General features: G+C 42.1%; 1 protein-coding gene across 3 annotated transcripts; it reads right to left on the bottom strand.

The window, feature by feature from the left end:
• Positions 1-984: 984 nt before the first annotated feature.
• Positions 985-15304, bottom strand: LSM6 (LSM6 homolog, U6 small nuclear RNA and mRNA degradation associated). Of its 3 annotated transcripts, none has more exons than XM_021679310.1 (4): positions 15182-15304; positions 6593-6708; positions 3186-3299; positions 985-1271 (listed from the first exon to the last, which is right to left on the bottom strand). In XM_021679310.1, exons 2-4 carry the CDS (start codon positions 6684-6686, stop codon positions 1237-1239), a joined length of 243 nt encoding a protein of 80 aa, XP_021534985.1. In that variant the 5' UTR covers positions 6687-6708; positions 15182-15304; the 3' UTR covers positions 985-1236. The 3 variants fall into 3 exon arrangements, with proteins under 3 accessions (XP_021534985.1, XP_021534984.1, XP_021534986.1); XM_021679309.1 differs by having other exon boundaries at positions 985-1295; XM_021679311.1 differs by lacking the exon at positions 15182-15304 and adding an exon at positions 13675-13775.
• Positions 15305-15565: the final 261 nt, after the last annotated feature.

Consider the following 15565-nt stretch of genomic DNA (forward strand, 5'->3'; position numbering starts at 1 on the left):
ATCCCTCAACCACACCACCGGCTCCTGAAACAGGAGTACGGCTGCGCTTGGGGAGGGAGGAGGACTGGGGAGGGAGGAGGCCGGAGGCCGGCACGAAGTTCACACAATTGTCTGGTGTTCATTCAACCTTTGTGCCCAGATATAGTTGTTGTTCCTAGAGACTGCATAAACTGCTCAGAGAAGAAAGCAGGGTTGTGGAAATCTCATTAATAAACTGTGAAAACCCTCTCAGCAGGAGTCACAATGCAGAGGGGCCGCCTTGAGCCAGGCAACAGGAAAGCTCAGTGCTCTGCTCCTGGACAACATCTCACTCCAGCGCGGCTCAGATTCGAGAAAGGCGGCCCAAAAGCCCCTCCCTGAGTGGGTGGGGGAGGGAGGGAGGAGAAATTCTCCTCCAATCACAGTTAGGCGACTGGAACCTGAGTAAGTTTACAAAGTCCAGGCTTTGCTTTAATCTAAACGACTGCCAGACAGAGGTAAGTACAGGACTAGTTCCTCCCCTCCTGTGCTTCATAAACATTAGAGAACACTGATGCCAAGGCTCCCGAGAGAGGGCAAGAAAATCGGGCAAGTCTACCTGCGCAGGACGAGGTGCAAGGTGACTGCAGACTGACGTCGCTCTTAGCTAACTGGAATATGGCCAACCTTCAGAGTTCCCTCAACTCCATGCACATTCCCGCTCCCTCTGTGGACATGCCCCCTTTAGATCCCCAGCTCTATTTTCTATCCAGGTGACAGGATCAGAGGCTGAACTTCTGACCTCGCAAATCCTTTGTGGCCTCGGACTGAAACCGGATGCTTCTGTAGAACATCTTCCCTCGAGCATTTCATGTGGCAAGCCGAAGATGGGCCAAAGTAGGACATCTCTAAAATGGTTTAATGATCATCATACGCATGCTTTCTTCAGACAAGTGAGTAAAGCAAATCCAATCAAACGACACGGTTTGAGACCTGAATTAAAAATCATGTAGAGAAAAATGGTTTTTTCTTTCTTTTTTTTTTTTTATTCTTTTGCGTTCTGCACACTGACACAGCGGGAAAAGAAAATGCCTAAAACTTAAATATGGAGGAAACTCTTTACAACTACATCCACGATTTTGTGCACTTCTCTCACTCGCATGTCAGTGAAAAATGACCAACTATTATGAAACAGGACAAGTCACGTCACAAAAGAACCAAAAAAAAATCTCATAAAAAATATATCCAAGTATGAAAAGTATTGTCCTCTTGGCGTCTTCACATCCTTCTCTTCTGTGTACTTATATACAACACTGGAAAGAAAAAAAATAAACACACTGAAAAAAAAAACACCTGTGCTTAAAAAATCATAATAGCAAGTTTCAAAAGCAAATAGATTTTAGCCTAACAGCTCTGCAAACTGAAAAGGAATTTTCATACCACACAACAAATTCTAGGACTACTGAAAAACTAGATTTGATGAATCTAGACCTGGGTTTGATGTCTTACGGGACTGTGTTCTAGTGTTCACTATGTATTTGACTGTAAACTGTGACTGGAAGGATAAAAAAAAATGGCTGTGAAAACCCCTGGAATATAAGAATGTTTTATAATTATAATAATTCTGCTTGTAGTAAAGTAAATCAGTAAATTTACCAGGCTAAACCTCAGATTAACAATAAAAAACATATTTTCATCCATCGCTCCAACATAAACTCTAGACTTGCTGTTTACTATTTTAACTACAACAGGATAAACAAGAGCTGAGGAGTTTTGGGGGTTTTTTGGGGTTGTTTTTAAATAGTAAAATCTTTATTCTGCGTTCCCTTTTAAAGTATCAACCTTTGGTGTTATCCAAAGTTTTGCTCAGCTATCCTCTTGCGACCACCCAAACTGAACTCTTTAGGACATCAGAATAAGACAAAACTTAGTAACTAGGTGACTCTGGTCAGGCTTTCACAGAGGTGTTCCTCCCCTCCCACCCCCAGACCCCTCAGACTCTGACCCGTCTGTTCAAAGTGAACATGCAGAGGTATCTTGATCAAAGAACATAGCACAAATTAAATAGGATCCTTTTTAGGAGACAAAGATGTGAATTTGGGAGTCTAAGGGTAACTACCACTGATTACATCATGGAAAAAGTTTTCATGAAGGGAAGCAGCAGAATGACGGTAGAACTGGACCAGCCCAAGAAGCAGTGAGCACGGGGCAGGATCCAGCCTGTCACCACTCACAGGTGACTACCTCTCTCAGCTGTCTGGAGATGGGGAACGATCAGAACATTTCTAGTAAATGGGGGGAGTAAAATAAGACTAATAGAAAAAAATCGAGGAAACCCTACATGTTGGAAGGAATAAAAAGCCAGCAAAATATGTATACAAAGACAGGAGGTGAAGAAATATGGTACTGTAAGAACAGGATACAGAATACCTACAACACAAGTCAGGATATTTAGTTCAGAGCCGAGATCCAACTGTTAAGGGGGTGAAGAAATTACCCAGAACTAAAGAATTCACATCAATAAAAAATCCAAATTCAAGAGCCCCCGAGCTCCATTTGGGGGGATGGGACCAAAAGGGAGGATGGGGGATGGGTCAAGGGATAATTCCCTCAGTTTTGATGTTTTTCCCTTCCCCCTGAGAAATTCAAATACGACTTCTTTGATAGTTTTTTTTTAAGACGAGGTACTTAAGAGTAACCATAATAATCATAGCAACATACTAGCTGTTAAAAAGTGGAGTAACTTTAGAATCATGCTTCCTACTTTGTCATTTTTGCCAAACTAAAGGATACAAACCTCCACAAAAAGCATTTGAACGTTTAAGAGAGAAAGGACAATCAGGACAAGCTACCTGCCAGATACTGCAAACCAAAGATACAGGGGAAGTAGTGGCCACTTTACAGCTCCAACTTCCAGTGTGAGAGGCAGCGTCGGGGGAATTTAATAAACTGTATTCGGGGCTCTGGGTCAGTGTCCTAATGCCCCTCAGGTCCTCATTAGTAAAGAGAGGGAAGGTGAGAATGTCTAGTCCAAAATTCTGCGAAGCATCTTAAAAAAAAGAAACTGGTCACAATGAAGATCTGAGATTGAAGAAGTTAAAAATAAACAACGCAAAACTAAAACTAAACTCTTGAATTATGTAGAAAATCTGCTGGGGATCCTGATTATAAACCAAAAAAAAACCTTTTCTTGGATGTTGCACAACCGTACGGCGAGAGAATATTACCATTGTTTCCACGGATAAATGCATCACCATACTTATTCTTCAGCTGTCCATTTACATATTCTTCCGTCTGCTCCAGGGCTATATTCATGTAGCCGTCCAGGCAAGCCAGGACCCCTGGAGGCAGATTTCGTCAAAGAGAAGATATACAGGGCAAATAAGAGTTGAAAATTACAGGGTATACCTTAGAGCTGACAATCACGTGATCTGTTAGCTCTTACATGCTTAATATAAAAATTCACACTGTAAGTGAAACACCATCGTTTCTTTCTACGCCGATGTGAGTGACGGCGAAGAAGCATACAGGGCGAACCCAGTCGTGGACCCACCGCCAACAGGGGAAACATTAAACTATCACGTGCTTCCTGGGCCGTGTGGTTAACAACAGCAAGTCCTAAAGCCTTCACAAAAATCACATAACGCGCATATTCCAAATAAAATAGGGTTCTCTGAAAGCTAAAATCGGGAGTGGGCAATTGTGCAGGGACAAATGACCACTGGCCAAGGCTCCTCGCTGCAAGTGGCGCTCCTTACTTTAGCCACTCAGTGAAATATGGGTCTGGCAGATTTACTGCATTCCTTCGCAACATCTACTGCAGCAGATGAATGTACTCCAGGGTTCAGAGGAAGTCTCCACAATCTGTTAAAATAATAGGAGAGGAGACAGCAGTTGCTCCTGAAGGAACATCCGAAAGCTGTGACTCGTGAAGAGCAGCTTGAGAAGACAGGGCACCATATTGCATTGTAACACATCCCTTTCTGTTTTGTTAAGACTTCGAAGAGTTTCAAATCCAGACTAATATAGAAAAATGGCCAAGAACATTCTAAGGAGCTTTTAAGGAAACTGAGTGAATCTTTTTAACTGTGTTGATAGTATAAATTGTGCAAAACTTGCCCTGATAATTTTTCTCAAAAGATGAACACATATAAGCCTCTGAGTCTCTAACTTCACATGGTATTTTCTAGAAAAAAAAGAATCGAGTAAAAACAAATACTACAAGTTTGATTCAATTAGCCAAGTCGATAGCTTCTTTTAGTCTCTACTTCGTTAATATGCTCCTCACTCCCTGCCTCTGCCCCCATTTTCCTCTAAACAAAAACGTTTCTTTTCCAAACTGTGTGTGTAATGAGAACACACGACAGTAATCTAACGGAATACTCCTAGAAGCTGTACACTTTCAAAGAATCAGAAGAGATTATGAACAATAACTAACAATTATTTCCCGTCAAAAGAAAGCTTAAGCTATAACTTTCCAGTTTATTTCCTGCTGTATTATTTTACATCTAAACCACAATCCTAAGTGAGCAAGAAACTTCCGAAACATGACACGCAAATCTGTTTGAAAGTTAAGCCAAAGCATTTCAAAATGAAATATTCACTAATAGAAAAATATCTGTTCTCCTAGCAAAGGTTGTTTTAAGAAAAAGATTCCAGGAGGTTGTAATGGTAACCCCCTCCCATCTCTAAGGGATAAACTACTATGAATAACAGAAAAAACAGTTTTCTTCAAACTTAAGAGAAATTGCTACAGAAAGCTGGGGTTTTTAAATTTAATCATGATGGCTACTAGCCATGTGAAAGGCTGTTCAACCTCACTAGTAAACAAAGAAAGAGAAATAAAATGAAACTATTACTTGTTGCCAATTAGAATGGGAACGCTGAAAACAAGGCTAATACAAGGGTTATTGAGAACACAGAGAAGAATAAGCCCATCTGCCCGGAGGGGAGGGCCATGGGCATGCTCATTAACACAGAAATCCTAGGCCAGGGAATCTATTCTAAATAAATACTTGGACAAGTGCTCAAGATACATGTCAAAGGAGCAGAGCTGTTTACTTAAAATAGCAATTGGTATTTTGGTAAACACCTGCAAGCCCATTAATAGGAAAACTGGTTAAAAACAAAAACAAAAACTGTGGCACATCTACACAAGGTACTCCTATGCAGCATGAAACACTCTGTATTGTCAGAGAACTGAATGCATTCTTTTCAGGTAAAAAGAAGAAGAAAATCAGGGTGTATGTATAGCTGATCCCATTTATATAAAATTATGCTTATATGGACACAGGTCCAGACTGGTAGGCCTGATTATCTCTGGATGGAAGAATTTGCAGAGACTCTGCTTTCTTCTGTATACTTTTCTTCATTATTTGCTTTGAAATTCTTAAAAAAAAAAAAAAGAAAGAAAGAAAGAAAAAGAAAATCATGTATGCTACCTTTATAGATAAAAAAAATTTTCCCTAACAAGTGTAGAGAAAAAAAGTCAGGCTAGGCTGGTTGATCTCCTCAGTGAAGCGGGTTCTGAGAAGACACTGAACACAATGTTTCCACCCTAACCAACTGTTGAATATGCTCAAATCTCTAGAAGTCTGTTATCTTCTTTGGGCTCATCAAAAGTTCATGGGTGTGAAGTGGTATGTAGAGACTTTATATCTCAGTATTCAGTATAAATCTTTTAGTTCCACTATAAAAATTAAACTGGAGATAGGTTATTGATGTCAAGAAACTAAAGCAGTGTTTCTTAACATCTATGAACTTTTTTCTTAAGGGTGATTTCTTAACCAGGCTTTTAGTCAAGCTTGAGTTGGGAGTCCTAGCTCCTCCTTTACTAGGTGGGGAGAAACAGATACCTCAAAGGATTTATGTGAAGATAAATTGGAAATTGAAATGATTAGCTCACACTGGACACATAGTAAGTTCTCAGGAAAATTAAGTTTGCATGTGTGGAAAGAGGAAAAAGCTCAAGACTACCATCCTCATTCAGAAAAGAGACCAAGAAAAGGCTTTACTCTGCTAATGAATTAGTAAGCTGCACCCGTGAAATATTCCAGGTCATTAACGTATTTGAATTTTGGAAGATTAGGATTTTAGTAACTAAAAAATGGGATTTGACACCATTCCTCCCACAAAATTAATTTCAGGAGTGTCACAGCCTCTTTTAAAAAGAGCATTCTCGAAAAGAATGGAAAGGTGTATCTGGATAGCACGTGCACTGTAAGAGTGGGAAGTTCATGTTGTAAAATGATACCGTCTAAAGAGCTGCTTGCCAACCTTGAATACTTCGGCAAAACCAAATGCTGTTGTGCTAAGTGTTCTTCGGTTTCCAGTTATTCTTGCCTTAGGTGACTGAGAATCCTGGCTATTACCAGGACGTACACATCCAGTCGCAAAGCAGAGACAAGGAGACAACAGTCACATAAGTCACACCGGAAGTCAGAAGCACACAATCTGCCATGTACCTTGTCTCCGAAGGGAACCATCTCAGAGGTAGAAAAAGAAATGGGCATAAAAACTACTGGTAACCAATGCCTTTTTTTCTATTGGGTATGTTTAAGAGCTTAATAAAAACCAGTTAGGTCATATTTACTCATTTAGTTGCACCAGTGAGGAGAAAGCATGAAAATATTACCTCGATAATCCACTCCAGAATTCAATTTTACCACAACTGGTCGTCCGATGATTTGCTTTAAGAAGTCACTGGGGGTTTGCTTCCGTAGACTCATTTTAACAATCCTGATCAAAAATCTGAAAAGGAGCAATAAAAGTAAAGACAAAAGTTAATTATTCACCCAAAAAAGCATATTTATAGGAAATCACGTACCAAAGGACCACATATGAAGACTCAACAATATTCACTTTATTCACTCCTATTACAACATGACAGCTAGCATGTTTCCAGTACTCACTATCAGCCAGATGCTAAGCTAATGCATGACCTCATTCAGCTATCCCACAGCAACCCCATGACACGGCTTCATCATGGCTCCCTGTGTTAACAGAGCCCCTGTTCTTAATCACTGGTCACTACTGCCTCACACACGGGCAGTACGCCCATTACAACCACTGCCACCTCCATCATTTACCGCATGCTCATTCTATGCTGAGATCCTTATAAACACGGTCCCATTTAATCTTCATAGGAACCCTGAGAAGAAAGTCATAATATCCCCATCTTGCTAATGAAAATAAAAGCATAAAAAGCTGAAATAATGTGCCCCTAAATGTGATGGAACCAACATTCAAGCTCAACACAGTCATATTTTAAAGTCTGTGTTATATAATGCAGACATATTTACAAACTGATGCCAAGATACTGTTTCTAAAAATAATTATCACCGTAACTGAGAGCTAATATCTTAGTGTACTGTATGCCAGCACTCACCTAAGCACTTCTCATATAGTAATCCATTTAAACCTACGACGTGATGGGGTAGGTACTGTTTTTAATCTTCATTTTACAGATGAAGAAAGAGTCACAGAGGTCCTGCTCTGGTCACATAGCTAGTAAGTGGATGACCAGCTCGCGCTCTGAATCACAACCTTATACAGCCTCTTGAAAGTTACTAATGCAGCCAGAGCCTTTTATTTACTCTATTAGAGCAGATATACACTCTATATAATTAAGAGAAAGTCTTTTCTTTTTTAAGTTTTTATCTTAATCACCCGGTGCTCATCACAACAAGTGCTTGCCTTCATCCCCATCACCCATTTCACCCATCCCCCCTCCCACCTCCCCTCTGGTGACCATCAGTGTGTTCTCCATAGTTAAGAGTCTGTTTCTTGGTTTGCCTCTCTCTTCTTTTCCCTTTGCTTGTTTGCTCTATTTCTTAAATTCTACATATGAGTAAAACCATATGGTATTTGTCTTTCTGACTGGCTTATTTCACTTAGCATATTATTCTCTAGCTCCACCCATGCCACTGCAAACGGCAAGATTTCATTCTTTTTTATGGCTGAGTAATATTCCATTTCTCTTACACACACGTGCATGCGCACACACACACACATACATATATGTATGTATGTATGTATGTATATATATGTATGTCTTCTTTATCCATTCATCAGCTGATGGACCCTTGGGCCGCTTCCATAATTTGGCTATTATAGATAATGCTCTATAAACATCAGGGTGCATGTATCCCTCTGAATTAGTATTTTTGTATTCTTTGGGTAAACACCTAGTAGTACAATCGCTGGATCATAGGGGTACTTCTATTTTTAACTTTTGAGGAGCCTCCATACTGTTTTCCACAGTGGCTGCACCAGTTTGCATTCTCACCAACAGTGTACAAGGGTTCCTCTTCCTCCACATCCTGCCCCCCAACACCTGTTGTTTCTTGTGTTGTTGATTTTAGCCATTCTGACAGGTATGAGGAGGTATCTCACTGTAGTTCTGATTTGCATCTCCCCGATGATTAGTGATGGTGAGCATCTTTTCATGTGTCTGTTGGCCATCTGTAGGTCTTCTTTGGAGAAATGTCTGTTCATGTTTTCTGCCCATTTTCTAATTGCATTATTTGGCTTTTGGGTGTTGAGTTTTATAAGTTCTTTATATACTTTGGATACTAACCCTTTACCAGATATGTCATTTGCAAGTGTTTTCTCCCATTCCAGAGATTGCCTTTTAGTACGAAAAAGTCTTAAAATTCAAGAACAGGAGTCTGAAATACAGACAGAGCATTATATACCCAAATCAAACATACACAGTTGCCAATCACTCCTTTCAAAATTCATCTTGTTATGTAATAGTTATCTGGGTCAAAGTATTTTGATAAACAAAAGTAACAAAACTGTAGTTACTTAAGCAAAAACTAACAGCAAAAGGACTTTGGAAATTACTATTTCTGTTTCGGTCAAATTCAGCTCACTGTTATTTTGTAGCCATATGGTACTGACACTTAAAAATCAGTATGGAGGGCGCTTGGGTGGCTCAGTCCTTAAGCGTCTGCCTTCGGCTCAGGTCATGATCCCGGGGTCCTGGGATCCATCCCCGCACCGGGCTCCCTGCTCGGCGGGAAGCCTGCTTCTCCTTCCCCCACTCCCCCTGCTTGTGTTCCTGCTCTCGCTATCTCTCTGTCAAATTAATAAAATCTTAAAAAAAAAAAAAAATCAGTATGGATACAATATTTTAAGGACTCTCCTCAAGAACTCAAATTGTTTTCAATCCAAATTTTTATAACACTTTCTCCCATAAACATCACTGCTTACTTCAAGTCTATCCACTCCATGATCTGAATATGGGTTCAGGAACATCGTTTAGAGATTTTCTCACAGTGAATCGGCCAGCTCAAGCAGTTTGGTTAAGCTAGAATGCTCGGTTACTGGCTTTTCGTTTCTTGAACAAATACGCATATGTCCGCACATATTTTAGGGAACTCCAAAAACACGGCATTCACACAGGTTCTGACCTTAAAGAACTTAGAATCCAGAAGAATTTAAACTCTTGCTCCAAGAGTGTGAGTAAACAAAAGTGATTATAATTTAAGGAAAATAATTTTCTTTAACCCCAAAAAATCAACATCCTCAATTAAATAAAAGAAAATGCAAATTTCACAAAGTACGCTTGAACTTGGAGCTGTTCTTTGGACCACTCCCCACTCCATCCTCCTGATGCTTGAAAGATGTTTAAAATGCGATCAGCTAGTGATTTTACTCAGCAAATTTTAATTTAACTTTCCCACTGGATTGCCAGTTTATTTTTTTAGCTACAGTCTCAGTAGATAACTGGAATTACAACTACTATTCAGGGCGACCACTATTCATTTGAGACTCAGACCACACAATTTTATTTATGCTGTTTTGAGCACAAGAAAAAAATATTACAAAGTAAATCCTGTAACAGATTCAGTACTCTTGATGAGTTTAGTAAAAACAAACAAATCTTCCCATTCGTCTACAAACTGCCTTATTTATGTCCTGAACACGTGCTGTTTTGTCACTGAACGGGTCTAGAGACTATTAACTCTGAAGGCCTGATGGAGACTCAGCTCATGAGTCAGGTGCATTTCTTATCAGATGTGAAATCCCATGATGGTGCTTTCTACAAGACCGAGACAAAACTAGCCATTTCCTTCGTGTTAAAAAAAAAAAAAAAAAACCCACTAAGATGCATGGTCATGTGAAAATCTAGTTGACAGGAATATTACTAACTACCTCATCCAAAGTTAAAAGTTAATGACAGGGGCGCCTGGGTGGCTCAGTCGTTAAGCGTCTGCCTTCAGCTCAGGTCATGATCTCGGGGTCCTGGGATCGAGCCCCGCGCCGGGCTCCCTGCTCAGCGGGAAGCCTGCTTCTCCCTCTCCCACTCCCCCTTCCTTGTGCTCCCTCTCTCGCTGTTTCTCTCTCTCTGTCAAAAAAATTAAATAAAATCTTTAAAAAAATAAAAGTTAATGACAGCAAAAAGACCCCAAGCCTAGACAAACTGCTGGTATTGGCTATTTTTTAAAATGTTATTCATCTTCTTTCTTCACCTTTTTAAAAAGCACAGATAATACTCTTCTAAGCTCATCAAAGATCACACCTCTGCCATTAAAGCCACATCTTTACTCCAATTAGCATCAATCTCTTCCCGAAGGTGTTCAACACTTCAAACTTCTGTGCAGCGCCTGAGTGTCGGATGCACAGGCTTGGGGGGGGCGGCGGGTAACACTAATAAGATACAGGTAGCCTCGGGCCCTCAGAGTTTACACTCCAAAGCTGGCCCAAAAACATGTCATTGGAGAACTTTTTAGAAGTTGTATGTATGTGGATAGAATTCTGTGGAGAACAGCACACAGAGAAAGCAGCTCACTTGGCACAGGCCTGGCAGAGCAGAGGATTTCTGGAGGTGACACCCCTGCTGAGTGGGAAGGAAAAGGAGCCCACCAGCCAAAAGGAGAAAAATCTTAGCAAAGACACTGGACAGTGCATTTGCGTTCGAGGAGAAAATGCTACACAGGCCAAGAGGACAAAATGTAGGCGCAGTAGGGAGCAGGGCCACATTCCTGGCAAGCAGGGCAAGTCAGGCTAAGAGACCTTGGACTTGAGCTGCCAGCTCAGTTTCCCAAACACGAAAGCAACTGGCTCACTTGGAGATTCTGATTCAGTAGTTCTGGGGCAGAACCCGGGAACTGGTTCGCACACGCCCGGCAGATTTCTCTGACCTGGCAAGTCTGGGGAACACCATGTCAGTGACAGGAAACACGACAGGGTCATGAGCAGAGACCTGCCTGAGCTCGGCTCCCCACGGCGGAGCATAGGTGGGCCACCTCACCTAGTTCTGACATGGCGGCGTTCCCCAAAGGTTGTCCTGGCTACAATCTGTCACTACTCTCTTTGACATTCTCTACTTTTTTTGTACTAGTTTTTCGCCCTCAAAAGATGGGAAGCCATGTGAAAGGCAAGACTACTACCAAGCTTTTCATTTTTTCTCCAGAGCATCTGCATTCTGCTAAATCTCTTGGGAAAAAAAAAATTTCAGAAGTTATTTGGAAAGGGGGTGGTTGCCTCAAACACATTTTATCCATCACTCTAGGAGACCACATCTTCTACATTCATCCTCATTATGCTTCCTTGGTACTCCCCGTTACTTAATGACTTGCCCATAAATCCATTTTCTATGAGTAAATTGGTCTCAACATCACAATTTTTCCCATCACTTGGCTCATGTAATTTTAAGTGTTCATCTTTTAAATTGGTTAAGGCAGAAGGCACAGTTCTGACCATTTCTGAAGCGAGAGAAAAGCCTCTTGAACCATAAACACAGAAGAGGAAAAAGGCCTCCTTTCTGCAGGGTCACCTTGATAAAACTTCTCCCTTCAAAATTAAAGCCATAATCCCCTCTCTGCCTCTCTCCCTCCCCTGACTCCTACTCAGGCTTGTTTTAAATGACCTATTTTCAGAAATGGCTATTAAGTCAAAGGCAGTATATTTTCTGCCAGAAGCTACTGAGAGGTCTAGTAGAAGAACATCAGCAAACTGCCCTGCAGAGATTTTTTTTTAGTAAAAGAATGGGGGAAAAAGAACCAAATTTTATTCATCCAATGATGTGTCAGGCTGCGTTAGATTCACGAGCAATTCACACAGTAACCCTGCAAGGTGGCAAGCACAACTAAGGTGGGGTCCCAAAGCCTGAGCCCTTTCAAAGCTGCCCTTTGGAATATGTCTAGATCCTCCCGTGACAGGTGGGCAACGGCCACAGACATCTATGGAGATGTAGGGGAGATCCAGCTGGAGAGCAGGAGCACTGGCGGAAAAATGCCTAAAGGGACAAAGTGCTGTCAATTAGCCTGCGAAGAAATACAATGGTCAAAGGTTAAGAAATCTATCTAACGTGATTTTGAGTTATGTCACTGAGCAGAAGACACGCAAATCCTTGCTTCTTGGCAATGGTTACCTGTAAACTTTCAGCTCCTTGTAGAATATTTACAGTTTAGGGTGAAAAAAAATGTGAAAAGTAAATAATTACAATGAAGCATAACATTACAACCCACGTAAATGCAGCTCGAGACTAATACCTCAGTGTCTGAGAGGGCATCAGACACTGAGACCGGCTCTCTAAATATCTCCCTTCTCAGACAGTTGGGGTATCTAGTCCTTCTGAAGGCTTCATACCAATCCCTCCTCCCCACACGGTAGGGGGCTACCTTCCTCCCCTCCCTCACTCCAGCCCCGAATCGGCACTCACAGCACCCCTTTCACTTATCAGGCTGTTGCATAGTTCTCCTGCTGACCAGTCTCCCATGGTAGGTTCTAAGCTTCTCAGAGACAGGGAAAATGGTATCTCTGGTACCTAAGCTCACTGGCCAACCCTGTGGGAGGCATCTAAGGTCAATGCCAAGGAAAATCCCTGTCCCTTCCTCCCCCACCCACAAACTATGGGTAGAGTGACTACCACGGTATAATCTGTGCACTTAAATGGCTACAGCATAGTAATATCTCTGTTACTGACGAGCAAATAAAAGAAAGATGAAGAAAACAGACATGTTTCTGTGTTGTACAAGAACCAGCTGCATCCGAGTCAATGGAGATGCTTGTTAAAATGCAGATTCCTGAAGTCTACTCCCCATCAGACTCCCCAGGCAAGGGGCACTATAACTTACATTTTATAAAGTTTCCCAAATGATTCCTATAAGCAAATGCGGACATTGAGAAATGTCCGGAGACATTCTGGATTGTCTTGAATGAGGAGGGTGGTGCTAGTACGGAGAGGCTAGGGGTGTTGCTTAACATTCTACAAAGCATAGATAGGACAGCCCTCCACAACAAAGGATTATCCAGCCCAAAATGTCAACTGAGGTTGAAAAACTGTTATAAACTCTAAATCAAAAAACCATTGTTCTCTGGTCTTAAAGTGACAAGGCATCTTTAAAAACCTTCAAGGTACAACAAATGAGAATGGGAACAGCTCAATTCTAATTAGATGATAGAGTACAAATTATAACTTAGTAGATGTTTTATTCTGATAGAAAGGGAATCTGTAAACAACTGTCAAAAAGTCTTGAAGGGGTTGCCGTTCTAAGTAATGGATTTCTAGTCCCGCTCATGAAAATGGTCAATTTTCCCATTTTTCAGTGTGACACTTCCCTCAAATGACTAAAATCTCTGTTATCTGGTACAATTCTAACAGCACAGAATAATCCAAGTGACGGCAACATTTTTTTAAATTCTCATACAAGTATGCCACAGTTTAGTTGAGAGACCACCCAATGCAGCATAAGGAGTACTCACTTGGGAGACGGAAAACCTGAATTCTAATCCCAGCTCTGCTACTTAATTTAGCTGTATGCCTTGGAGAACTCATCATTTCACCTCTCAAGGCCCAGGTTCCTCATCTGCAAAATAAGGGAGTTATGCTAGATGATCACTTAAGAGATCATCCTGCTCTAACAGTCAGCCTATCCAGTAACTCCAGTAATGCATTTACACACACACACACACCCAAGATAATCCTCTAGACTCCTGCACAAAATTCAAGCAATTGGAATTGTGAAACACTACCATAAAAAAAAAAAATCCAAAGAGAGGCTGATGTATTAGACATATATTATGAGCTATCACGCATTTGGTGAGAACAGGCACAACCTTACATGAATGATGTAAACTGCCAAAACTTTTCTGGAAAATAACTGGGCAATGGGTATGAAGATCTAAAAAGACCATACTAGAACACAGCATCTATTGTAATAACTTCCTTGCCCAGAATCTAGTCCAAGTAAGTCATCTGTAATACAGTTTTTAAAATAAAGTTAATCAAAGTATTACCTGGGATGCTAAAATGAAAGAAAAATTCACAAACACCCTAAATGCCTCACAGCTGGGAAATGGTTGAATAATTTATGGGGCCTACACAATGACGGAATAGGTAGCCAATCAGAAGATGCAAAATTAGAAATGATATTTAGGAAGAATTTTTAAATGCAAGTGGACAACTATTTATACTGTTAACTGATAAAACAGGTAGTCTTAGCTCAGACAGAAAGTAGCACATACGAGAGTAAAATACAGAAATTACGGATGGGTTTCAGTGAATATTACTTTCTTCACTGAACCGTGTTTTCAATTTTTCAACAGTCCTGTGTTACTAAGGCGTGGGGAAGGAGGGCACACTAACCCACCACCAACCTTATCTGCCATCATCCTAATGCTAAACACCCTAAGCAGAAATACCCCCAAAGAGCAAGCGCACACACCTACGCAACCAATGCCCTGATGATAGGACCTAACGCCATACAACTGTGGGCGTCCGCAACCTGAGAACTCGGTAAGGTGGGCTAGTCCAAGCTCTTAATTCCTGGGGCTCAGGGGAACCACCCCGATGTAATCGGTGCAGCCCCGGAGCCCTAGGAAGCGAGGCCGGCCCGCGCAGTCGGGGCCCGCTTTCCCGCCCAGCCCGCAGGCTCAGGTCTGGGTTGCTGCGCAACTTGGACAATCACGAGTGGTCTCGGAAGGCATCTCGGTGGGGCCAGGTCGCTGCCGTTCGTCCCCGCGCGGTCTCGACGCCCCTCCGGAGAGGTTCTCAGAGCCAGGGACCACAGATCTCCTGGCCTTTGCAGGAGCCGAGGAGAGCGTGAGCGCATTCTGCTGGCGCCCGGGGTCCGCGTTCCGCCCCCCCCCCCCCCCGCCCCCGGCGCCTTTCCGGGGCTGCCTGGCCCAGATGCCCGCTGCTGCTCCCCAAGCCCGCCCCGAGCGAGCCAACACTGGGGCCTCCAACCGCCCGCGCGGTTGCCTGGCTCACCTGGTGGCCGGGATCCAAACCCCCTCTCCAAGTGGCCCACAAGGCCGGCCTCCGCCGAAGATCCGGAGGAAACCGAAAGTGAAACTGCCGAGGCAGGCGGCACTTTCCTGCAGCAACCGAGGATTGCCTTTCCTGACTACGGCAGCCTGCGGGGACCGAAAAGGCCAGACTTCGGTGGCGCGCGCGCAGCCTAGAATCTCGTTTTGCCTAAAGGCAAAGTTGGTGCTTTGGAGGTCAAAGGAGAAACCGCTTGTGCTTCCTCTTTTAAGAGAAACAAACACCCCTAAAATAAAAAAACCAAACCAAACCAAACAAACAAAAAAACCAAACTGGAAGTGATCTTTTAGCAGGGATTTCCTTTAGGCAGAAATGCAAGAAAGAGCT

Source organism: Neomonachus schauinslandi, chromosome 2 (assembly GCF_002201575.2).
Source record: "Neomonachus schauinslandi chromosome 2, ASM220157v2, whole genome shotgun sequence".
NCBI lineage: Eukaryota > Metazoa > Chordata > Mammalia > Carnivora > Phocidae > Neomonachus > Neomonachus schauinslandi.